General features: G+C 37.9%; 1 protein-coding gene across 1 annotated transcript in view; it reads right to left on the minus strand.

Moving 5' to 3' along the window:
• Window positions 1-4204: 4204 nt before the first annotated feature.
• GRXCR1 (glutaredoxin and cysteine rich domain containing 1) overlaps window positions 4205-27258 on the minus strand; it is a 41598-nt gene continuing 18544 nt past the window's right edge. Inside the window, exons 3-5 of the mRNA XM_057407531.1 lie at window positions 15835-16074; window positions 7710-7775; window positions 4205-4500 (exon numbers count right to left, since the gene is read on the minus strand). Coding sequence (XP_057263514.1) covers window positions 4321-4500; window positions 7710-7775; window positions 15835-16074 — 486 coding nt within the window. The 3' untranslated portion in view covers window positions 4205-4320. The remainder of the gene's footprint in view (window positions 4501-7709; window positions 7776-15834; window positions 16075-27258) is intronic.

A 27258-nucleotide genomic window follows, 5' to 3' on the forward strand; every position in this document is an offset into this window, starting at 1 on the left:
TTTTACTTGGAAAGTGCCACATGCATTAGAAACATTCATTCTTTTCTTAAAATTCATCAGATCAATATTAATAACATGAAGTGAAGAAAAAATATTTTAAGTCAAAACCTACAGAGGAAAACCTACTACTTCAGCCTTGGGGTCAAACTTCAGGAAAAGAAATCTCAAAAAAAGCCCCTAATCACCATCTGGTCACTAAAATTTCACATACACAACTTCTCCGAGTACTTTTTCATCTCAGATGGGTCTGAATTCACATGCGTGATTGTGTGTAGATACTGAACAGGCACCTAACCTCTGCAGACATCTTGGGCCAGGTATGAATTAGGTTGCTAGTCCCTATCGCATCAGCATTTGATTTTGTTTTAGAAAGTACTCGTCTATATTTTCCTCTACCTCACAACAGGCAGTTGCTTCTTTCCCAAAAATTCACCAGAGGAAGTTATCCATATCCAGTCTAGTGTTTTCTGTCTAAATCTGTTTCATTTCCCCCTCTGTTTTAAACACTCTTCTTATTTCTTTTTGTTTCAAGTTTCTCCAGTTAGGTAAAGTTAGTTCAAAAGTTTTCTCCTTTCAGAATTGTCATGAAGTCACCAAAGCATGTGTATTCTGCAGGTCATTATATACTGCAACATCATATTTGTTTAGTCAGTCAGGGCGATATATACAATCCCCAGAGCAAGAGTCACAAAGTGTTTGTTGCTTGTACCTAAAACAATTCTTTTATTTGTCAGTCAGTAAGAGCCTTTGCCATGGCAGGGCGTGCATTTAACCATGAAGGTTCAAGCACCCAAGACCTCACATGCCCCTGATGTAGAAGCCAGTTCCCTGTATTTCAGTTTCTACTTTTTAGTTCTTTTACATGAAGGTAACCACTAGCTAGAGCCCATGAGGAAAAAAAAGAAGTGAAAAACTGAATTTATAGAAACATCAGAGAACAAATTACATCATGTCAAGTACTAGGACGTGAATCCTGGTAAAGCCAAGCCATCTGATGGCTGTAGCATGTAAGTATGGAAAATACATAGCCCACTGGAAAACATGCTGCAAATTACAAGATTGAGAACTCAAGATCTCAGGATCAAAAAGAGTATTTTGCAAAGCCTATGGATTACCTTGCTCTCTGACAGATGTTATAATATATGTTAATATGCTGAGCCGACAGCCAAAGAACATCTACTTGGATCCTTACTTTAGTGTAGTGATGAGGGAAGAAACAAGAGCAGCAGAGCTTGATGAACTTAGAAAGTTTCCTATACAAAGATAAAGCTGAATTAATTTTATTTATCAGAGGAGATTGCTGCTAACTCCTTGAAAGCAAAGTTGCAATACCAGTATAAATCAGACCTGAGCTGCATTCCTTTGTCCTTTCTCAGAATGACTTGAAAGTTGTACTGCTAGCTTCCTGATACATACCTTATACCAGGAACTGTCATATCCCTGAGCTGGTTCCTAGGTTTGCCTTAGTAATGTTGCCATTCTGTCACCTTTAGTCCTTATAAGACAGAGCAAGCAGAGAAGCCAGACTCAAAACCCCAGCAAAGGTGGTAAAGCATGTAATAAAAACACCCTCTTTAAAAAAAAAAAAAAAACACACAACTTATTATTTTTTTTCATGAAGGCTGTTACAAGGAAAATAGAGCTGGAGAGAAAAAGATGGTAATTCAGTCAATGACAGAGGAGAAAAGAACTTTTCCAGTATTGGAAACTTGTTATAGGTGTCTTGAGAAATATATAGTGTCTGAGGAATGCTCCATTTGAGAGTACTACGTTTCCTGTGTTTTATTTTGTCATCTTCTAGTCTCCCATAAAAAGTATCTGAAAAAAAGGGTTTACTGAACATGACCTTTTGCTTTCATCATTTCTACTTCTAAAAGGAGAACTAAGGAGGTTTTCCTGCATCTTTGCTTGAAGAAGTTAAGCGCCTCTGTTAGAAAAGTAGTGCCTTGACTAGGACTCTCTAGGTTTCTTTCATGGCCCCTGAGATAAATCAGGAAATAAACTTTTAGTTTCTTAGTATATTTGTCTTACTCTGAAAATAAGTCATCTTTTGATTGCCTGAGTGGTGGGAAAACCTACTTCAAACCCTTATTCCAGGTCAATGAAGAACATTTTCAATGAAACTGAAAATGTGTAACATACTTTGACGAGTTATAGAAGCTTGGACACATGGTTCTTTACTTAGAAGAATGGTGATATGGACTATCTCATCAAGCAAAATGTCTTGGGGTGAAGACTGTGGAATTGCAGTATCACAAAAAAAAAACCTGGCATTTTCTTCAACAGTAATTTCCTTCAAGGACAGATTTGCTTATGACATCTTAAGTGCAGTATTCACTACTGCGAATGTGCTCACTCCCTAGATCCATAGCATGTTAACAACTGAAGTAAGTTTTCGTGCATCAGTAATGACAACATTCTACATATAGGTATTAATATTTATGTTACATTCCATTCCTTATCATAGCAGTCTAGTCTACAATATTAGCTAGAAGTGGAGGCTACATGACAGTAATAGAAAAAGGGAACTGTATTTTCTTTCTTTTCTTTTTATCCAGGCAGTAATAAGTTAAGCACATCTGCAGTTCAGAGTTTTATAGCTGGAGTGATGCTAAGCACTGTGAATGACCTCTGCAGAAAACCGTCTCTCTCCTCTTATCAGAAACAGAATCCAGACACTCCCTCTGAGGCTCACTGTAGAAGCTGTAGGAGCAGTAGAATCAAGCCTGCACATTCAATATCTCATAGAATATGTATAATTCCCTTAGATTGAAATGGTCAAAAAGATTAGTTAGCCCAGCTTGTCCAACTCTCCAGCACAGCTGCCACCTCTAGACATAGCAAGTGAGAGGAGGTAGAGGAAAGTTTGTTGTCTGCTGTTTCAGATGAGGGAAATAAGGCATCAGGAAACACAAACGTTATCAGAAGAGGCTTTTTTTTGTAAGTCACACATTGTGCAACTGTAGCTATCCTGTTTTATACCACAACTATGCTGTGCCCAAAAACATGGAAAGCCGAGTTTCCCATCACAGACAAACGAAGGTTGTATGGGGAAGTGAGAAGGAAAATGGGATCCCCACCAGATTAAGCAGCATCTGGTAAAGTCAACTCCACTTACCTAACACTAATGAGCACAGCTTTACAAAGAATGAACAAAAAGCAAAAAAATTTACATGGCTTGACATTTGCTAAAGCAGTTTGGGCAGGATAGAATGCCTACCATTTATTTTGGAAGTCTTTTACAACCAACACCAATTTCAACAACATGCTAAACCTATGTATTGCTTGTGCCAGTACAAACTGACTATAAGAACAGGAGGAAGATGTGCAAGGTCTACATAAGCAGAAGGTGGTGCTCCAGTAAAGTACCCTATTAAAAAATACTCTGTGGACGTGCATAAGTGCTATTCCAAACTGAAATATCTTCAATATGGAAAGTACACAGTGCAATGAGTCTATTTGCTGTCTCTTGTGCTCGTGGGAAAACACACCAAAAATGACAAAGGTGTGTATAGTGTTTGTACTGTCTAGGGATAGAGAAGTGGCCCTCCTGTAGGGAGCAGAACCCCTAAACCACTCATGCCAGGCTAGCCAATCAAACCACAACAGTTACTAACCTGAAAAAGCAGAAATCTCATCTTCAGTTGCTTTATATGCAATTTATAAAGCTATTTGATATTCTCAGTTGATCACTGTAAGATCTACTGTAATATATAGGATCATAAATCTCTGAGATAGTACAACAGTTATTAATATCTACTATATTAATAATTTATGTAACTTTAACAACATTTATTTAGTACAAAACACAAAGCAGTACTGAAAGAGAAAACTGATTCGTAGACTTTCAAGAAACATTTCTGTTCTCTTGCTACTTAAAATTCAGCCATCTTGGGCTAATCCATATCACAAAATCTGCATTCTCACTGATCTTGAAAGCAGCAACTATTCAATTATCTGAAGCTTAAATTTCATTTTGCTGTAATGTTGAGGGCATTGTGCAGAAACACATACTCTCACTCATGATACCCTATAGAAAAAGGGAAGACACCACATCCAAAGGGCTGATTATACAATAACTTTTAAAGACTACAAATGTCTTTATAAAGGAAGTAGAAAAATATATTTATGGTTAGAGAGAAAATATATATTTATGGTTAGAGACCTAAATTTAAAACAGCAGAAATGACCAAGCAAACAGAAGTATACTACAAATGGAGTTTTATTGACTGAACTGGATAAACAGATTAATTTTAAAAAATCATATTACAAACTGGCGCAGTGCCATAAAATCAGTTTGTACATGTGGAGATGCCATTCTTAGCCTGCACAGCTCCTGCAGCGCTGTAGCCCATTTTCATTACAAGCAGTACACTTGAGGGCTTTGAATGAGTCTGTAAAGCAGTTCCGAAACACAGACATCTTGCTCCCATGGCACGCTGAGCACGGCAGGAAACCAAAGCCACCACAAGAGGTGCACTCGTGAGGATGCTGGACTCTCTGCTTAAAGAAGAGTGTGAGAAAGACAAAAATGTTACCTTATCAACTACCATAAACTCTAGAAAATGAGGGCTTCAGGACAGATGAAAGCACACATTCTGGTTCCCATCTTGAGCAACACCCACTGCCCTATCTCACAGTATACCACCATGGAAGGCCATTATGTCTGCCTTTTCCTTTGGTCAGATCTATATGCAATGGTCAGAGAGGCTCACTGCAGGATCATCAGTCACACTATACCTTAGTAGCCTGTGTCTATACTTGCCAAAATAGTTAGCTAAAGGATAGCTTTTGTACATTACGCTAATATAGTTTAGGTCTAGATCAATTTTAAGAAGTATTGCAATTGATTGAATCTAAACTCTAGGCAGTTTATGTTGATATTTCCTATGCTGTACATTAAGATATTATGATTTCTAGCATTTGCATGCTTGTGTTGAACATATTGTTCCCATTACAGTTAGAGTTGATCATATCAGAAAGCAATTCATAGCTTCTGACAACTACTGCTTGAGGAAATAAGTGGTATATTCAAATTTATGGGTGTAAAATGCTGAAGCTTTAAGTGTAAAGAAGAATTATCTGTGTTCAACAGTTATACCTAGAGAAAATTGTTGCAAGCAAGGCTTGGGCTCCCTCAATTGTCCTAATTCCTGAGTAAAACAATAATTTTACTCTATTTTGTATTGGATTAAAGGCATTGGGGAACACAATAAGAAAATTCAAAGACATTTTTAAGTTTAACTTGCTGAAAATGTGGCTGGTTTGTTTAACGATAGCCTTAAAGTTCTCTATCAGAGAAATAAAAGGTACACCAAGCTGGGGACTTACCACAGTACAGATAAGTGGTTTTAACATTACACTGTTGAGTAAAGACTTTAGAGATTTATTGACAAAGGAAGAAAAATCCAGACAATTCCATAGTCTGAGGATTATGCACCACTAAAAAATCAGTCACAAATTGTTACCAGCGTATACTAAAATATATACAGATAAGATAGTCTTTCTTGTAGCTTCATAGAGAAAACTAGAGTTTTCTGCAAAACCATTAATAATAGCAGTCACTTATAGACAACTCAGATGAACACACAAAAAAAAGGTGCTTTTTGCTCAGTAGCTCATAAACTTGCTGTTCTTCTTCATCGTGCAAGCTACTTGATTAGCTACATGTTAATTTAAAAGTTACTATTAACTTTTTGATAAATATTTAATGTAAAATTAACATTCCTATTATCTCAGAAGTACTCACGTCTTTTATAATTTATGATGGCATTTTACTTCATTGGACATTGCTGTAAATAATCTTAAAATCTTAAGAGAATAATATTTTAATCTCTACATTCATTATTGTTTGTTAGGTTTGTAAGTAACTACCCTTCCATGTAGTTAAGAGAACTTACAGAAAAAAAAAAAAAAACAAATGAAAAATTGCTTTAGCTCAGTTCCTTGAAAAATGGCCATTCCTTTCTTGACCTGATGACAGCTTCCATCATCACCTTCTGCATCTTCAGTAATGGAAAAACCTGACTGACCCTTACAATTGTAGCAAACCCATTAAAAAAAAAAAAAACAACAGCAAAAAACTAACAAACAAAAGCCAGTGAAGCAGTGATTGTATTCAATAAGCAGTTATCAGTCTGCTATAGTCTGGCATTGTTTGGTTTAGAGATGTAATTTCTTTCCCAAGTTTAGGACACACATTGCTCTAGGTAATAATGTTATGCAACCCCCCCAAAGTAGGATCTGAGGATCTTTAATTCCGAAATAATGAAACATATTAAGGAGGTGTATTAGCTAACCTTCGCATTCATCCATAAGAATGATGCATGTTTTAATCATATCTGTAGTTTTGTTTAATAGTTTCTGGTTAGTTATCCAATGTTGTTCAATATCAACCGGTTCTTCTGCATTTTATACAGAAACACATAAAACATCATGAGGCAAGGAAAGTTTTGCTGAGTTAAGGAACAGGCCACACAAATGCAGAAGGTACCACCTGTATTTTTAGGGGATGAGGCAGTTCATGATTTGCTGGACAGTATTAAATCTATCTCCTGAATAAGACAGGGGTGAACAACCCTTGGGCTCAGCCTAACTGGAACTTCTGGTGGAACTCAAGAAGGAGATTGGCTATGAGAAACCAACATGCCTCACAAAGTGGTAAACTCAAAGGTGTATGGTATACAAAGAGTTACTGAGAGCATGTTAGGAAAGCATATGCTGTAGTTTGGCTAAATGCAGGGCAAGAAAAACTTTGGGGTTAAACTAACTAGATGTATCTTTGCTTTTTCAGCGGTGTGTTTTACAAATATCATATCCTCATTATCTATTTTTAATGTTGATACTACATACTTCTGAAGTTTATGTGTTATCTTAATTTGATTAGGGGTGTTTTCAAAATAACAAGATAATTAAAAGCAATACATTCCTTTTCTAAGGACACAGCTATCCATATAACCCAGACATTATGACGCAGGTCTCCCCAAAATGTACTTTGATGCAGACTATCCAAAGGAAAACAGAAAATGCCTTGAGCGGCCAAGAGCACAAGACAAGCAGAAAACTGGTGACCAGTAGAGCTCCTAGTTTACAGCAAAGCTGTGAGAGCAAACTCACACTTCAAGAGTCTTCAGGGAGCATGCATCAGCTGACCACGATAAGAGGCAAACTTAACCCAGAGAACTTCAATGTACATGGCAAGCTAGGAGCTGGAAAAAAAGCGTGATAACTTGTAATTTGAAATCTGTGCAAATTGGTGGATTCAGAAACTTCCAGCATTTGTCCAGATTTTGTAGATGCGCAGCTTCAGTTCTGGTCAGAATGCAGATGTGCAGGTACCCAGCCTATTCACGGCAGTACACAGGGAAGGGGTTCAGCATCCACACAAGAGGCTTGCATCCCCCAGGGCATGGTGAAGGTTAAATATTAAAAATGGTGTCAAAAGTTATGGGAAAGTAAAAATTACCTGCCTTTCCTGCTGTGACAAAATCAAGAGAAAATAAGGGTGGACATTTTGGTTTGAAGTTCTTGTCATTCACATTTCTCAAACTAATTGGGTTGTGATACTCTCATATCGTTCATTCAAAGAGAAAAAAACATTTGGGATCATAAGTTCATAACAGAAGACAAGTAACTGTTAAAACAGGAAATTTATTCAATTGAAAATATCCAATGCAATGTCTTATATTTATTTGCAGAAATACAATTACCTCAATTTTGGTTAAGAGATCCTGCAGTTCCCCAGATTCATTCATTAGTAGAATTTTCTCAGCACCCTATTTGAAGAAGAAAAAGGAAAAGGTCAGCTATTTTAGCATGAAAAAAAAAACCACAGATAATTAGAAGATTTGGGTTTGAAAATTTTATCAGGCTGAGGACAAATTTGACTCAAAATAAAGTATTTTGTCCTTAGGTCAAACTTAGGAAAGCTAGAAGGAGAACAGAATTGCAGTTCTGACAGTAGTGCCTGAAGTTTGTTACCAGGTGGTATATCACGTTGCCTTTTGGGAAAAGTTGACACAGCTTTGGAATTCTGATATGGTTCTCTTTATTTTACAAACATTCTCTTTCCTGACAGAATAAAAAAATATGTCTAGTTACCTTGTCAAAAATTACAATTACAGAAATATACAACACATCAGAGAATGTAGCAAAATTAAAGGAGGAAATTGTATTTCAACTATTCTGGCAGTTGAGCATTGAATTAAGACATAATATGCCTAATGTATAACACAAGGAGAGAAAGGGTAATGAAAATACTGTAAAAACATTAAAGTCAGACACAGCAATGAATAATAATAATTTAGTGCAACTGCATTAGGCCTCTGAGGGGTTCTATGATCTGAACCTGAGCAGTCCTGAAGTGGGTTTTCTATTTTCCTCCTGAAGGTAAATGCTAAGGGATTATTGCAGACAAAATTAAAGTGTCAAAGATGACATAAAACTTTATTTTTATTTTTTTTAATTGGATGGACACATTTGAAGGTTTACATTTTACTTATGTAACCAAATTCACTGAATACTAAATATTACCAAATACTTATAGGCCCTTTCAATCAGTGGATCAAGAGAAATCAATGAAAATTGAGGAAACTGAGGCTGAAAGTGAGGTACCTGCTGCTAAGGGTGACTGGCCACATCTAAACCATGGTGGATTTGTGCCATCACTCTGCCCCAGTTTGCTGATCCCTGCAGGTGTAGACTGTTAAATTTTATCACTGAGTTTGCTTCTGGCATGAGCTGCAAGGTTTGGTCAGATGCTGGTACACATCTGCAGTGTGGTGGGATGCTGGTACACAGCTGAGGTGAGGTGGGATGCTGACACATGGCTGGAATGTCCCATTACTTTGAGCTGCCCACAGTCAGCCAAAGGGGGTCTCAGCCCCAGCCCCCCACCAGTACTGCTCTTCCTGTTACTGGAAGGCACAGGAAAAGCTGCTGCAGAGCGCAGTGAACACATTAGGATCACTAATGTACTTGTTAGTGTCCAGCCATTTATAGTGCCTTGCTGGGGACTGCAAAGGCTGCAAGTGCGCAGGCAAAAAGTCAACTAAAGGCCAGCAAAATATTGCAAAGGATTTTATATGACACCCTACTAAGATTAGTTTCCCTACAGAAAGTGTTTTATTCTGGCTTTGCACAAATACATATACATATAAAAAGAAGCACTTTTGACTCAGCTTTTTTATTTTCATTTCAGTTAGAAAGCAAAATAGTATTTTAGTGGATGTGCATGACAAAAAGCATTATTTAAAAAAAAAAAAAACTATCTACAAGGTATTTAGTGTGATCAATTAGTCACAGAAAATGACAGAAGACAGATTGCGTAACCCTACTTGTGCTGATTCTTCTATTGAAATCTGTTACAGATCATGGGTACATGGTCTACCAACTTTGACATATGCATTATGGCTCTCTGTGTCCCCAGCAGAGCAGCTATTAGCAGTCTATCGGCCCCTTTCACACTTGCTGTCTAATTTTTTCTTCTTGCACACAGAACAGGCAATAGGAGTGATTGGCATTACAAAATGAGGGTTTGCCAAGGCAGCCCGCAAAGTGTTTGCTCTGGGCCTGAGTACACTGCAGCAGCTTAAGAGAAAGCTTTCACTGCCCATCTAATGCAGAGGCATTAAGAATTTGCAGCTTTATTGATGTAATTGCAGCACTGCAAATTACCTAAGCCAGACAAGCCCCGGTTTGCTGCTGTTTAGGAAAGGATCTCTAAGGCAGCAGTTGGCAAAAACATTCCTGTGACTCCTGCTCCATGTGACAGTGCTGCTGTATGACAATGCTGACTGGCTTTTACAGCAGTATAATTACAACTCTGACAGGCTTTCCGTTATAGATTCATACTTTAAAAGGTTTATATTTCATATGACATTCACTTGGCCAGCTGTGTTACTTGCAAAGTGGAAAGCCCTGTTATTATGATTTTAAAATTAAAAAACAAACATCCAAATGGCTATCAAAATTTTTAAGTGTTTCAGCATATCTTTTCAGATTAATGGCTGCCTCAAGTGAAATTTGCAAGATACTTTGCAGAGGTTAACCTTCCCTTTGGATCTGTGAATTTCAACACAAGAGTCTATAATTAACAGAATAATTAAAGCAACTGTTTAATAAGCCCATTAGCTGTTTTCTAACCAGAAAATGCTTTCTTTTTATTCCTGCATTGTGCTCAGTCACTATTTACCCACAAGGGGATGTGGAACATTAAAGAGTCTGTCCCCCCTAAGACACACATAGGGAGCATGAGGGACAGTGGCCATAACAGTTAGAGAAGCAGCAGGGAGAACTGAGTTTTCAGTTTTGTTAACCAGTGACATTTTAAACTACCAGCCTGTGAATCTTTACCTACTCCCTTCAATAGCTCCATATCTTTGTGGAGGAGCCTCAGAGCTGTGGTCAGGTCTTCACCCTTCTTTTTGCAAGGAAATGACAAATCACTCAACACATTTTTAGATCATTTTCATTCTTCAAAATATTTTCCCAGTTTTCTCTTGATAACATCCAGAAATTAGCATAGTATTTCAGGTATTATCGCACTAATTGCAGAACTAGGACAAATCCAAAGTCCGCTACATTTCCTACTGCCCCAGTCCTGACCTGTCATTAAACCTGTCTGTTGCTCACCTGTCTTGGATGCAACATTACAATTTTCATGATGTAATTCTTCATCAAGGAATACACATAGGTAAGTATATGGCTCTGCATTTGGCTATACTAGAATACAGAATGCTTATTTTGGGAAGCAGTCTCTCTTCCACATCTTTTTTTTCTCTACAGGCAAAAATCAGCATGTCACTGGGACATCTCTTTTGTGCCGCACGCTTGCTCTGTGTCCCTTATTTTCTTAAAAATGAACTTTGGCTATGTATACAGGCAAGACCTCTTGCTAAGGCATCAGAATGTAATCACACATCTTACCAACGCTGGAACTGCAATGATTTTTCACTGTGGCTTACCAAGGAGACAGGCTGTATATACACCCTTGTCTGCCCAGAGCTCACACACTTGTCAACCTACACCACTACACCTCCTACAGTGAGGTGCCCCTTGGTCACAAACACATGGGGCATGATTAAATGCCTGGAAATCTGCCCATTAACTGAGAAAATTGACACTGCAGTGTAGTACCAGTACCAGAAATGTTGGATTTGTTATGGAAAAGATTTAAATAAAGAGCTATCAAATGAATTGAACCCTGCTGTTCCTGAAATGTTAAATTGCAGAATGGAGGAAATACATGGGAACATGCTAGGTGACTCGTTGCAATAATTATATCATGGTTCTACTGACACAAAGCCATTCATATCCACCCCACCAAGTGAACACCAGGAGAATGTGTTTACTCTGACAAAACCTGGAGGCAACTGAGAGCTACTAATTATATATGGGCACTGGTGAGCAGCAAAAATAAGCTTATAAATAATATATATAATAATTCTTGCATAACTAAAAATATGTTACACAGATATTTTCTAAAAGTCAGTTACAAAAATAGCTTCATTGGGAAATAATCATAAGCAATGAGTTAAAATAATTTTACTGTAAATCTCATGCTGTTGTGAATTCGTTACATCCGGGAAAACTAAATAGGAAAGTTTCGTCAGGAAAAAAATGTTGAATTCACATATACGAAAAAGATTCAAGTAGGTTTGCATAGCAAGTGAACACAGTTCAATCATGTATTCAAAGTGAAAAATAAATGTATTTTAAATCCATTATACAGTGAGGTAACGTTTAATAAGGATTACTCTATTTGGCCTTTTTTATGTGCATCCCTTTTCCAGCAGAATGGTCTTTGCACAACATGAGCATCTAACAGTCCAAGTGCCTTTGTAAAAGCATAAATAAATGTTTGGTTGTTTTTTTTTTTTTTTTTTCTGTGTAGCTATTTTTTGGAAGTCACTTTTTATTCTTCTTTGGTGTCCCAGCAGATGGCATAATTCTATTTCAAATGGAAACAGCCTCAGGTGAAAAGGAGGGATTAGATCAGCTGGTAAAGAGCATGCTGCAGAAAGAACCTGCAATTTCCTGACAGACTGATATTTAGACAGTGTGTGTCAGGAAATACCATAAATCAATCCTAAAAATATGAGAAGATTAAAATACCTGCTGTACTTCATATTTAGCCTCTGTCATGCTTTGCTTGACAGAAGCTAAATATGATTTTTCTATTGCTTCTGCCCAAGTCATAGGTTTGCTTCATTCCTCCTGTGCAGATAACGGTAAATTCCACAGCACTGTGAAGATTTCCCCTCACAGCCTGCAGTGCTGTAGCAACCTTGTCCATGCTTCTAATGGCTTGGATACTGTACACTCTGTTAGATGCACATATGCTGTGTTATGGTGCTTTTGTTACATTTATCTCATTAAAAATAATCTTGTTCCCTTTCAAAACTGTACCTATTTTAATTAGGGGTTGTGTGTGGTTTTGTGGGTTTTTTGTTCCTTATGACTCACCAAAAGTTGCATGGATGGCTTAATATAGATTCCCTTTTGTATTGCTACAGGCATACTCCTTCAGGAAGGGATTTGCCAGAAAAAAAAATATTCAAAATTAAAAGAGAAGAGGGAAAAAGATATTGCATTATTAATTCACCAACACACCAGGCTTCTGAACTTGTGTTGCGTTTGTATGTCAGAATATAATTATCATAAAAAGCATTATAGAAATGTCCACTGTTACCAATGAGACCAAATTCTGTAAATAGTTCTCAATTTCATTTTAATGAAACATAAAAATGAAAAACATAAAAATGGAACCTTAGCACAGGTTCCAACCAACTTGCTGTCTTTGGAGTCACTGATGCATTGTTTTCTTAAGGTGCCAAATCCACCAGGCATTGACATATCTGGGAGATGAATAGTTCATTTCCAGACCTTGACAATAAGCAGAGTTCCCCCATTCTTATTTCTTTTCCTAAATGGATGAATGCCAGCCTCTCTTATGAAGGAAAAACTCTGCCATAAAATAATGGGGTTTGCCACATTTACCAGAGTGTGTGAGCACAGGTCCCTTGCCCATGCAAGTGTTCAAAACAGGAAGTGTTCAAAAAAAACTTCAGATGAGTCCCTTAGCGATATGATTTAGTGGTGGTCTTGGCAGTCCTAAAGTAACGGTTGGACTTGATGAGGTCTTTTCCAACCTAGTTGATCCTTTGATTCTATGACAGATTCACTCTGGGGGTCTCCTTTCCCATCACCCTGACTGTGCTCCATTGGTGGCCCCCTGGGCTCACAATGAACTTGGTTTTCCCATCCTGGTTCATCTTAACTAAAACACAATAGAGTGGTGCTGTAGCAAGCAGCAGTGCTCCCCCAGCATGATGGCAGTTAGTGGAGAGCATTCGAGGACAGATACCTTGTCTGCAAGCAGAGGTTGGGGGCTCCCACACTGGCAAAGTTAAGGGCTGCTGCTATCCTGGCTGGCATCTCCTGGACTTCTCCCTGCCCACAAAGCAGATTCTCCACAAAAATAGCACTTTTACATGGAGTAACTTTAATCCTCCCCTCAACCTAACATCTGTTCCATTTAATTACAGTGTTCCTCATGGATTTAATGAAAAAAAGAAAAAGGGGGGGGGAGAAGAAAAAAAACACTGCCCATGCCTGATTTTCTTCCGTTATTTTTAGAAGATCAACTCCTTTTGTTTTCTTGTGTTATACAGTGTGAATACGCTGTCATGCTGTAATAAATGTCTGTAGACCAGAACACAAAATTCTTTTTTCTTTTTTTTAACCTACAGGAGATAAAACCTCTTGACTACCTGGAAGCAGGTAGTTGGCCAGCTAGATTTGTCTCTCCCACAGACAGCTACCTTCCTAACTCACTTGCTTTCTATTCCTATACCTCTCCAAAGAATCTAATACAATGCTAAGAGTTCTAACGAGATTGTGTTGCTTGTTACACTGTTGTTCCTCTGTTAAAAGACAAGTTTCCCATGACCTTATGCTTTGACCTCATAGCAGCCTTCCGGTATTTGAAGGGGGGCTATAGGGATGCTGGGGAGGGACTCTTCATTAGGGACTGTAGTGATAGGACAAGGGGTAATGGGTTAAAACTTAAACAGGGGAAGTTTAGATTGGATATAAGGAGGAAATTCTTTCCTGTTAGGGTGGTGAGGCACTGGAATGGGTTGCCCAAGGAAGTTGTGAATGCTCCATCCCTGGCAGTGTTCAAGGCCAGGTTGGACAGAGCCTTGGGTGACATGGTTTAGTGTGAGGTGTCCCTGCCCATGGCAGAGGGGCTGGAACTAGATGATCGTAAGGTCTTTCCAACCCTAGCTATACCATGATTCTACTCTATGATTCTATGATGATTCTATCATCTTTAGGGAAAAAAAAAAAAAGGAGAAGCAGTGAATTAATGAGCTATCCATCATATCAAAATGACTGTAATCAGGTTTCCCCTACAGCTGAGCAAATAATTTATTCAATCCATTTCAGTACTTTAACTAAATTCTTTTGACAAATTGATCACTCACGGAGATTTTCTTAGTCCATCATAATTCATTACTTTTATTTTTAACATTATAATTAGGTGTGTGAATCTTAGTCTGAATCCTGCTGAATTTTAAGCTGCTTTTGAATAAAGCACTTCTGCCTCTCCTGGGGAACTCTCCAATTCAGGGGTTTGATAAAAGCATCTTCTATTATGAAGTAAAATTTACTGTCTGCTATTATTCTGCACATAGGTGATTTTGCAGTTGCTGTAGCAGTCTGGTGAGCCCTGTCGCAGCAAATGCATTTGTTATGGTGCTCAGAAAGCCTGCTTCATGCAAAGCACATAGAGAGCTAACAAGGAGATGAGGAGGAAGAGGAGAAAGGGTATTCAAGTGTTTATACAGGCCCAATATCAATTAGGGCTGATCGTTGATTACATTTCCTTTCGTTACTTAACTCTTTTGTGAAAATGAAAGTGCTAAGCGATACAAACACAATAACCCCACTGTGTTTAAATATAGTTTGCCTTCACAAATCACAGTCTCCCTGTTGGAGCTAATTGCTAGCTCTTTACCACTTAAGACAAATACCTTGTCTGAGCTCTCAAGCTGGTTTTTTTTATGCCACTTTCTAGAATCTTTTTCTTCTAAACTCTGATTTCTTCAGTTTCCAAGAAACGCATTTCGAAAGTACAGGCTGGCGTTAATGGAAAGGTAATTTCAAATATCAGCAGGCTTTTATACCCAGAGTACCAGAGACCAAACTTGGACTAGAGTTATCCATTTGGAATTTATGTCTGGCAACAGGACAGAGTTGGGCTGGTTTTTTATCTCTTACTGCTGGACTTTTGTAAAAGGAAGTAGTGATCAATTCTGTATTGAAAATAATGTTCAGTTGGTTACAGATCCTCATACAGACTACATCATAAAATTTAGTATGTGTTTCAGGTCTGGCTCCTCAGCTGTTAGTTTCATATTCACAATAGATATTACTAAAATACAGGCTTATGCTATATGTATTCATCTTCTTGCATCAATCTTACATACAACTTCCCATAAGGGGAAGAAAAAATAAAATCTATTTCTCTAGATTTTCAGTTTCAGCTACAAAGCTATTACTGAAGAAACATGGGACAGCTTAGATTGTGTTACTAACTCTTATTCCCTTCCTGATAGCTTCTCTTGGGCTGTCTATTGCATCTTCAGGTCAAACCTACTAGTGTGTATCCGTGCAGCACATACCCCAAAGGGATCTCAGTCTTTGATTGTACCCATCATTCCAGCATTGCAAGCAATTTTCTAAAAGCCCTGTTTCTAATTCATCAAGATTTTCATCTGCTCTTCCAAACTGCAAAATAAAACATAGGCCTCTCTCTGCTTTACTTACCCCAAGATAATGGCCATCAATAAACACCACAGGGAGTGAGGGAACTTCACAGACCCTCCTACATCTTTCCTCTAGTTCTTTTCCATAATCGCTGTTCAGAGCAATGTTTTTTTCTTCAAATTTAACTCTGTGATTTTGAAAGATCTTTCTAACCAGTTCACATCGTTCAAAAGTGGTTCTCACCACACGAAGGCTGGTAGTATAAATCACTATGCGGCCAAACTCCAGCACCGTTGATACCTGCAAAAAGAAAAAGGTTCTGTTATCATTAAGATGTTAATAACTTCCAAGTGTTAAAAAAATTCATTTCAATTCTTATTTAAGAAAAAAAGAATTGCATCTTGAAAACACAATCCAACATTCTACTTTTTCCAAATGTAAAGATGGAAAGGGAGGAATTAAGGTCTTGCAATGCCCAACTTAAGGAAATTTAAGCCATTTCTCTAAGCAAGATGCAACTTTATTTCCTTTGGAAAGTTTTGGAGATGGTGAAACAAGTTAAACATTTCAAGTTTCAATGTTTCATATATTTTAGATCCTGGCAGAATTTGAAATGTGAATAAATCATCACTGTTTTATTGATGTCTGATTCTATTATAACAGTGACTCATGGTTCCACAATCACAGCCTAGTAGTACCCAGACTAAGTCAAAATGTGCTAGCTCAGGTGCTGTTGACAGCCTCCTTTAAGCAAGGGTGGCAGCCTAAGTTTAAGCCTCATCACATCCATAAGCCACTGTTAACTTAGAACACTTTAGGTCTCTCCACTCTAAACTAGATTACGACTGCAGAGGAGACAGTCATATCTCTAATTTTTAGCACAGATCCACATCGAGTTACTCTAACATCCAACAGATAATTTAAAAAGTACCTTCTGTGAATATTCAGCATCTGATTCAAAGCCTGCTGCAGCTAGAGGAGGCAGTTCCCTTGGCTGTAAAAAGTTTCATAATACAATTCAGTTCAGTTTTCACTTTTTACCCACTTCTTTGCACATAAACATCTTTCCTTTCTGGGATGAAAACAATTAGGGAGTGTAAACATTGCAGGAATTAGTTTGCCCAAGAGTGTGGTACTTTTTCAAAGAGCCTGAGAATTATTGCCTTAAATGAAGATATTATGCTCAGAAAAATAGCTAAAACTCTAGCTTTTTTAAAAAGACATTTTCAAGCTTTTCAAATTATCCATTACATTCACCAACTGATATTTAATTATTTCAGCAGTATTTCAGAGTAAAACCACAAGTTAGACAATAATGTAGCAACCTATGGAAAATGAACCTTGATGGATGAATAGGTAATTTTTGAACAATGCCATGTAATAACTGTAAAGACATAGTTGTAAAATTGGGCAGATGCCATTGCAGATTTTGCCTCATAACAAAGTCATGATTTATCTTACCAAAAAAAAAAAAAAGTCATATCAAAAATCATATTCTGCTTAGAAAGGTGTTTACAAGGTTCAACATACAGAGAAGAGTTCTTAGGAAAAACATTTGTATTTCACAGCTCATTTATAGATCACTGGAAGTGTAAATGCAAACATATGTAATGTAATGTCTTTCCAGCTCCCATTCTGGAAGGAAGCATGTTGTGGTAGGTCAGTATTTATTTCTCTTTGGATGCAAAAATCCAGATTAACAAATGGTATAAAAAAGGGGGGCTGCTTTTCTCCTTTTTGGAGTGAAAACACATTTTGAAGTACAAAAATATTCAACTGGATGGAAATTCTGTTTGTTCCTAGACACCAGAGGCTGGCAGCATAGATACAGACAGTCACTATCTAGTGAAGCATCAGGACTGTGGTGTCTCTGCAGCATACAAATAAGCAGCTGAAGAGATGGAAAAATGGAAAGTTGTAAAGTGATCTGGAAAGATATCAAGTGGTAGGTGTGTATGCAGAGTCACTTTTATGTTTATTCCTTTGTTTTTTCCTCATGTGGCAGTGGAGAAATATCCTTGTTTCCCCTGTGAAGAAACATCAAGCACAAAGACTAAATAATTCTTTAGGGACATTTTAGTAAACACTTGTTTTCTTTTCTACAAATGCCACAGAACTTGTCCTTGGTAGGACTTTATCATACCAGGAAAATTCTTCCTGTCACCTGCCTGGAACCACACTGGTAATTAAAAATAGGAGTCAAGACAGAGAGATTTACAAGGTTTTTATTAATGAGAATATATACTAATTTTTTTTTGCTACCCAACTCACTGGCTACAGCTTGTAATATTCAGTTACTAGAATATGCCTTTGAATAATGTTTGAACGCTGTGCTCTTCCCAGGTTGCGCAATTCCTGTGGCAAAAACATAACAAATGACAAGCTATGTAAACAAATGAATAGAAAGATATTGTAGAAAATTAGTTTAGGCACTTTTGCATAACAAGCTTCAAATTAGAATAATCTCATATAACTCACAAATACACATAAAATTTTAGCTGAAGTTAAGAAGAGGGTAATTTTCTGGTTAGTGAGCATGAAAAAACTTTACTTAGGCTGTGGAACAAAAGGTTGGAGCAACTGACCACTTTCTCATACTTCCTCTAAGTGGGATTTTCATTGAAACCTAAAGTTTACAGATATCATTTGGCCTCATGTGGCAACTTTTGTGTCAGATTCAGAAAACCCCAGGCACATGGGCCTAGAACCTGCTTCAGAGAAAGCATCCATGTAGAAAGGCTGCCAAAGACGGATTAAGGTTTCTGAGGGAATTAAAGTTGCTTTAGTAATAATCCTCTACAACATTCATGGGTCTTATTTTAACAGTGATACCATCTCCCCAGAGGTCCAAATGCAGTATTTGTTTTACTACATCAGCCTGCAGAGCTTGTCTTTTGCTTGGGAGCATCAAGCAACCAGCAATAGCAGTAGCACGACCAGCATCACTTCATGGCACACACGCCACTCTCAGTACTTAGGAACAGCTGCCCTTTTTTGATCAGTCCAGAGACAAAAAGGAATTGTTTTATCAGTTCAAGGCTGAACATGAGAATACATGAGAAAAGATCTTTCTTATTTTGCACCTGACTCAGTCTTTTCACAGACTTCTCTACCAGGTGGATCAGAGCTTCTGCAAATGAGGAGTTAGTTACACTTTGGTGCACAACTGGGGAAATCTATCCCTCTGCCATCCCACTGGCATCCATCTGACATGCTTGCAATTAATTGCAATCATTAACTGAGCAAATCTTCTGCAAAAAGCATAAGGGATGTACTCCCATGAGGCTAAATACATGAGCTTAGTATCAAGAGACACCACAGAACAAAGGAAGAAATTGCTGGTGAAATAGAGAAAGCCTCATAGAGCGAGCAGGTAAGCAAGAAATGGAGGGATGCAAGGAACTTGAAACGGGTGAAAAAGCCAGAAATAACAAAAAATATATAATAAACCAAAATCTGATATGTCAGGATACTGACAAAGGAAGAGTAGTATAAAGATGTGTAAACAAACAGCTTAAAAATCTAACAAGAAAGAGACTGTAAAACAAAACAAGGTAAATTATAAAGTAGAGAAGGTCACTGAAATATGACATCTTTTTTTAAAAGAAATCCTGGTAGTCAGTGTAAGTGTCCAACAACAAATATGTGAATCTCCAAGTGGTTTTAATATTTTGGAATATTTTTTAAGAAAGCTTTGTGTGTTACTGGAGCTGCAGAAATATAAAATATTTGGCAATTTTACTCCTAAAATATGTGTCTGAGAATTTCCCTTTTAGCTTCCATGACAATAATAACAATCTTCTCAGCAGCTCTGAAAATATAGTGTAACAGCCAGGTGTTTCCATGGTGCTTCTGAAAACCAGCTGAATATGTATGGTATTAAGCTCCCATGGACGTCACTGGGTTCAGACCTTTCCCACTGTATTCTATCCTTAGCTTCTGGATCCAGCTGCAACTGAAGTAGCAGCAACAGCATTTTGTGTTTCTCTGTTTGTTCCATAACTGCTCTTGCTCTGTCCTGCCCCCCTACCTTGAGAAGTTATCTCTCACACTTCTATTTCTGAGGGGAATTTATAAAATGAATTACTGAATAATAATACTAGATAATTTCTTCAGCATGTCTGACACAAATTGCTTTCCCAAGACTATAGATTATCTTTCATGGCATTTTTATATCTGCCTTGCTGACTTTGAGTGGCTCTTTATCTTTGGACCAGAACTCATAACATGGATATTTTTGCAGCACAGCTAAGAGCTGGCCAAATTCAGAGCACAGGAAGTGGTCCAAGCCAATGCTTTTCTACTCGTGGTGTAAGGACCACTGCTGGACCCTGGGGAATAAAAAGATTGCTCATGAAACAGCAGTAATATTTGGTTTTTGAAAACCGTTGTATACAATCATGTCTGTAAGCAAGTAGGCAGACAAGCCCAGCAGTAAGAACACTCATGACTTCAGCCTCACTTCTATTTTGCTGTAAATGAAAACTATGACAACACCACTGCGAAAGTAACCATGGACTATTTAATTTTTAAATCTTCTCTCTGGGTAGAAAGGATCAACCTTTTTACCTCATTGGTGTGAAAAGAACAGCTATTTACCGTCACATCCATGTATAGTCTATTTCGGTGGTGGCGTCACTCATAAATTTGGAGTCAGTTCTTTCAGAGTACAAAGTAAAAAATGAAAAAAAAAAATTTCCACCACCAAACCCACTCTATACATAATATTCATTATATGAGCAACTGTATTCCAGAAAAGGCAGAATATTTTTCTGCTAAGAGTAGTGGGCTGGTATAGTACTTCCACAAATCTGAAATGTTAACACAAACCTGTCTCACATATGAGATTCGTATAGGTTTTTATTATGTTCGGCTATAACATTCAACTTAATGTTATTCACACGATAGTGAATTGCTTCTGTGACCTAAATTAATGGCTGATATGCCCTTCTCTGTCTCAGAATATCACCTTTCAGCATCCCAGACTGTTCTACTGAAATACGCACCCCTTGGCTCTGTAATTAGATACTATCAGACTGGAAGAAGTATCTGCTGTCCGCTAAGTAGGCTGAGGCAGAAATCTAGAGCACATTACAATCCCTGTTCCAGAGATACTTCGGTGAGAAAATGCATCATTCATGATGTAGAGGAAATGTGAAAATGTTGAGCAAGAGAAAACAAGCATACATATATGTATCTATGCATATATGTGCATACATATATATATTTATGTAGCCCTGCATTTGTAGAAGCTTTGAGTTAAGCTGCTCACTTTGTAGTCAGTATTGTATAGCTTATAGCTTGAATTAGTACCAATAACTGAGTGGCAAGAAGAATTATTGTCTAACATTAATTTTCTGACCACAGTTTGGTTTGGGCTTTTCATTTTCCACTCAGAAACAGAAGGGAAGAAAACAGCTATGACTTTCTTGTTGAAGAACTTCTGCAGGAAAAAAAAATTAAAATACTAAAATCAATTTAAACTTTTCATTTCTGCAAGGTTGAAAAGCTCTTACTAGCTTCTGAGTTTTAAAAGGCTTTCAAATCGTATACTGAAAGTAATGAATATGTTCTGAAAGATAATTTTCAATTAAAAATCTATCAGTAAAATGTATCAATTTTTATCTACATGACACTTCATCAGAACATACATTTTCCAAAATGTATAGCTTTTAATGAAAAGTGTACTTTCCATCATGCCACTGTTTAGATGAAAATGGGCAACATTCTTTGAAATAAATGGCTAGAGACTGAAGGTTTGTGTTCTAGTGAAAACTACAATATTTGCTATCACAACACCATCATACAATGATAATGGAGTTGTGAGCCAGTCCCTTCTGTCTGTCGTTGCTGGTTGCCTGCTTCAAATGAAAGGTTCACTGACATTTTTCAGCAAGAATTGATTCACTTGCCAGAAGACCTCTTCCAACAAACAGACTTTATCAACCAAAGTAAAATATTTTTCTTTGGCAGGTAAGATCTATGTACACATACAGGAGGAACTGCAGTCCCCAGCCACAGTGCACTCAGTACAAAATCACATTCCCTTCTACTTAACTGTTTGCAGTTCCAACTCTCCATTGGATCTCACACAGCAGATCACAGTGCACAGTTAAATTTAAGTACTTTCTTAAGTGCTTTATTATGTTAGGCCCTGTTTGCACTGTGTTCAAGTGTCTGGCATTATATCAATATTTATTTAGAACTTGAATTATACTAAATTCAGAAAACTATGCATATCAGCAAAGCTCAGTGGAATAAAGACTAATTTCTGCAATAGTGCAAGTTGTATACTCATGTCACCTTCTCTTAAATACATCACTTCAAAAACACTGCACTTTTTCCTACCAGTTTTGGTAGCTACAGGGACCATAACTGTAGGACTTGGTGTCTACAATGGAATGATATCACCAGTTATCATCCTCATAACCATCAGCAAACTAGGAAAGTCTATCAATGCCACTTTACAATCGAGAGCATCAAGAGCTGCGCTCCTAAACAAGGTAGCCAAAGAGTCTGGGACACTCCCAAACAAAGATACTAGTTTTGTTTTCCCTAAGAAAGCAGTCAGGTCACATTTCTTTTCATCTTTTAAAACAGAACAAATACTCATGTGCCTGTATTCTGACACTCACCTCCCCCACAAAGAACACCCTAGGAATATACCATTTTCCAAAAACTGCACAGGAGCTCAGGCTCCTCTGCTGGGTCAAGGGTTCCAACTCAGGGAATGTACCATATAATCCAGTTTCATAGGGATAGATAACTGAGGAGCTGGTCACAGTTATACAGAAAGGATGTGATCCTGGAAGAACCTGAATTCTTTGACCTTCTAACTCCTGAGCAACTCTTGTCTCTCTTACCCACACAATTGCCACACACTGCTGATTGTAATATAGCACAGTTTTACCTCAAGGTTGGCATCCTCAAAATTGTTCATCAGCTGCAGCATAAAAAAATATAGGATGTCATTTTAACTAAGACATCCGTATTGTATATTCATATATGCCTGTAACTAATTCATGCTTTTCAGGCTGTATCAATTTTGGGGAGAGGTTAGATGAAAATAACAAAAATAGTTATAATATTGCATGTGATATTTATATTGTTCCTTTCATCCTAAAATCACTTGACTGAACAGTAAAAAAAAAGAAATCCGAAGGAGGTCTTTCCATGCTCTGACACCATGTACATGTGTGCTATTAACCTTTCTGTTCCTCAGATAATACGGTGTAACATCATACCTTTTTTTCTGCCACTGCAGGCTTTCCCACGTATCTTCTGGCTCAGATCGCCATTCAGGGGATGTCAAACTGTTTTCATTTCAAAGCAGATAAAATACTTACAATACCAGAGCAAAGGAGTACAGGGCATGACCCTGCCTCTCCCTGCTCTTTGCAATGTTTCAGCTATCAGCAGGTTCAGAAAGTACAAAGACCACAGCTGAGCTTGTCTCCAATGTCCTTATTACTGTTCATCCAGCACACACCCATACAACCATGCTACATCCTGCTCTCAGTTGACCAGAGCTCAGATAAGAGAACAGGTTATCTCCCTTGGGTTCATGGTCTCTGATAGACCCTGGTGCCTCTTCTTGCATAGACTTTCTAAAGTCAAACTGCCTGCTGGCACTAACTCTTGGGAAAATAGTAGTTGCTGTTCAATGAGGTACAGCTGTGCTGTGGAATTCAGCCTGGAAAAATTTATTACAGTATTCAAATGAGTCAAAAGAAGATCCATATCTGCCCATTCCTAATTGGATTTTACTTACCAAGCACTGGAAGAACTATCAATATTTTCTTATTAGTTTATTTATGCCATTCTGCAATTGTCCCAGGAAGAAACAACACTGTGATATAATGCTTGTTGATCTCTTGCTTGCTCACTCGCTCTTTAATTCTCTTTTCATATTTACCCATCTCCAATAAATTCTTCCCAGATTAAAAAGATAAAGTGTCTCTCAGAAGACCCTTGGAAATGGTACATAGGTTTGCAAGAAAGGAGAAGCATTTCTTTGTTGTGCAAGGAAACTGCCACAAAGACAGAAGGGGAAGAAGAAAGAGCTACTGAAAAGCATAGAATCATAGAATAGTTTGGATTGGAAGGGACCTTCAAAGGTCATCTGGTCCAAACAAGGAGGTTTTGTCCTTTGCAGTTTACATGAGGCACTAGAAGCTGTTTAAAAAAAGAAGTGTCCAACACTCTTGTTTCACATCATGCAGATCTTTGAACAGCTCCTGCATTCAACAGAAGAGGCCTGAAAATGGACAAGTTGTGTTTCTGTCTTCCATACCTTACAGTCTTTGTCAGATTAGTAGATCTTATTTTTCTTTTTCTTTCCAAAGGTGACTCAGAAGAAGTGGTAGTGTGGTTTTGGTCCCTGAAGTACCTTATGCTACATAGTTAGCACATTAATGTATTTTATAGCTGATAAAAGGTAAGCATTTAGAGGATCAAACCACATCTCAGTGAAGTGTTATCTTTCTTATCCCTTTTTATGATGCAACCATCATAATCTCCATCTATTCATGGAGAACAGTAGATAAAAATATTACAGCAAAGAGTAATAATGGCCAAAATATCATTCTGGAAACAACAGATACCACAAAATTGCCAAAATTTGGTCTCCCTTTTTCAATTTCCATGCAAAGCCTTCCAACACAGTCCTGGTGTGTTGTGAAAAGCCTTCAAATGACACACTTCTCATCAAATACTGTTTATGTATCTATTAATGTAACTGCCTAAAAAAGTTGTTTATAAGTGAAATATAATTTACAGTGTTAATTTACAAAATGCTGTTGCGTTGTCCTTAAAATGCAGTTGAAAAATCTTTCTCAGGTAGTCCAATGATGAAGCATGGGTGTTTGTTACTTAATTTATTTCAGTTTTTCATTTAAAAATAATGAGGTCTCTGTGATGCTTTTGGCTAGAATCCTCCTTCCCTCTCATCAGCCTTACAAAGACACCAAGAAAAATGCAATTTTAGGAAGCACAAAGAAAATAGCAACAAAATATTAGAGACAGACAAATGGTCCCACAGATAATCTTTTTAAAGATGGCCTGTATAAACTTTGGACTGCTAATAACTTTGAAACTGCCACTACCATTACAAAGAAAGTTCTTATGACTCTGTCCATATCTGAAAAATCTGACATATAATTCATCACTTTTCTTAACAGCAATAGCCAAAGAAACTGATTTCAGAAAGTGTTCATAAACCAGTGCAATAACCATGCAAAAATAATGTGCAATTATGTTTTTAGGACAGGCAGATTCAGTTCTTACTTTGCCATTTGCACAGGAAACTCTCAGTGCAATTTTAAGGCAGCAGTCAAGAAATATCTAAACCAAGTTTCAGCAAGGTATATAACTTTTCCCTTTGCAAAGTGTGCTGTGGGATCTTACACCAAAATAGTTGAAACCTGATATGCTATCTTTCAGTGTTATGATCTTGCCTACAAAATATGGCTCTGGAGACATATATTTCTTGGATGAAGTAGCTCTTAAAATCAGGATTTTGGTGTTGTCCCATTGCTTTAGAGGTTTTTTTGAGCATATCAATCATTACAAGTCATGGAAAGTATTACTCTGTGATGATTATTTTACATCAATTAATTTGTCTAATGATACAGACACATTTGGAGGTTTTTAGCTAGTTCAAATTGATAACCAAGATTCAGCTATGTAAAAGTAAACGTGATGGAGGGAATACTTTGCAATTTGTGAGGCATTCATTAAAGAAAGTGAATGAAACAGTAGGATTTCCTAGAATACACTATGGAAAGTGAAAGTATTTGTCACTAAGAAGGTTGACTGGAAGTAAATTACAGTGATTTCCTGGGTCTTGGACCACAATCCCTTGGGCACACATCAGTGACAATTCACCCGGATATAGTTGCAAGGGAGTTCCTGCTTGTATGCATTTTACAAAGTACAGTGTTTGCTTGTCAGGTGAGCAAAGTGTCCTCAAACCACATGGGAAATATGCTTGCTTCTCCTGATACTGATCTTTGTCTTCACTGAGAGCTTGATTGCTTCTCAGCCTTCAGCGGCAGGGCCACAGCACAACCCAGTCTTGTTCTTTCATCTCTTAGCTCAGTAACTGTAATATCAGCTCTGAAATCAGCTAATAGGGAAAAGGGAGAGTAAAGGAAGTTAAAATTTGCTCTGATGCTACTCATCAAATAGCCTGTTACCCTCCTTTTCCCTCATCAATTCATTTCAGAGTAACAAGACTTCTTATACAAGAGGAAATGTGCTAGATTACTTATAAACAGCGTTTGCAGAATGGCTCTTTTGAGCCAATGACCAACACTGATCTATACGACTTTTCCTCAGGCAGAACAAACTCAGGTTTTCAGTGGGGAAATGCTGAAGTTTATAACAGTTTTCACTTTTCATAGCTGTTTTACAGTATATTTAATATGAAAGCACTTCATACCTACCTTCACCTATAGAGAACACATCATACGAACTTCAGCCAGCACCTGTCCTAACAATGAACTTTCTTTGGCAAGGGTTATTCCATATTTGCCCTCTGTGCCTACTCTCTGTGGAAAGACTGATTGGAGTGTGCTGTAACCTGGCATCCAACCACGGAAACAATTGTTTTCTACAGGTGCAGCATTAGTAGAAGAGTTATAAGCTAAGGCCCAGTTAGAATTAAACTTGGCTAGGGATGTTAAGGATAACAGGAAGGGATTCTACAGGTATGTAGCGAATAAAAAACAGACTAAGGAGAACATAGGCCCCCTCCAGAAGCTATCAGCAGACGGCGTTACGCAGGATTTGGAGAAGGCTGAGGTTCTGAATGACTTCTTTGCCTCGGTCTTCACTGGCAAAGGCTCTGACCACAACACCCAAGTCTTGGAAGGCAGATGCAGGGACTGTGAGAATGAAGACCTTGGGCCCACTGTAGGAGAGGATCTGGTTCGAGACCATCTTAAAAATCTGAACGTACGCAAGTCCATGGGTCCTGATGAGATCCATCCCCGGGTCCTGACGGAGCTGGCAAATGAAATTGCTAAGTCACTGGCCATCATATTTGAGAAATCATGGCAGTCAGGTGAAGTTCCCGATGACTGGAAAAAGGGAAATATAACCCCCGTTTTCAAGAAGGGGAAAATGGATGACCCGGGGAATTGCAGACCAGTCAGTCTCACCTCTGTGCCTGGCAAAATCTTGGAGCACATTCTCCTGGAAGGCATGCTAAGGCACATGAAAATCAAGAAGGTGCTTGGTGACAGCCAGCATGGCTTCACTAAGGGGAAATCCTGCCTGACCAATTTGGCGGCCTTCTCTGATGGGGCTACAGAACTGATGGACAGGGGTAGAGCAGTTGATGTCATCTACCTGGACTTGTGGAAAGTGTTTGACACTGTCCCACACAACTTCCTTGTCTCTAAACTGGAGAGACATCAATTTGATGGATGGACCACTTGGTTGATAAAGAACTGGCTGGATGGCCGCACACAAAGAGTTGTG

Source organism: Pezoporus wallicus, unplaced genomic scaffold (genome assembly GCF_028554395.1).
Source record: "Pezoporus wallicus isolate ANWC-B61680 ecotype Strahan unplaced genomic scaffold, APGP_CSIRO_Pwel_v1 contig_2492, whole genome shotgun sequence".
In the NCBI taxonomy this organism is placed as follows: domain Eukaryota; kingdom Metazoa; phylum Chordata; class Aves; order Psittaciformes; family Psittacidae; genus Pezoporus; species Pezoporus wallicus.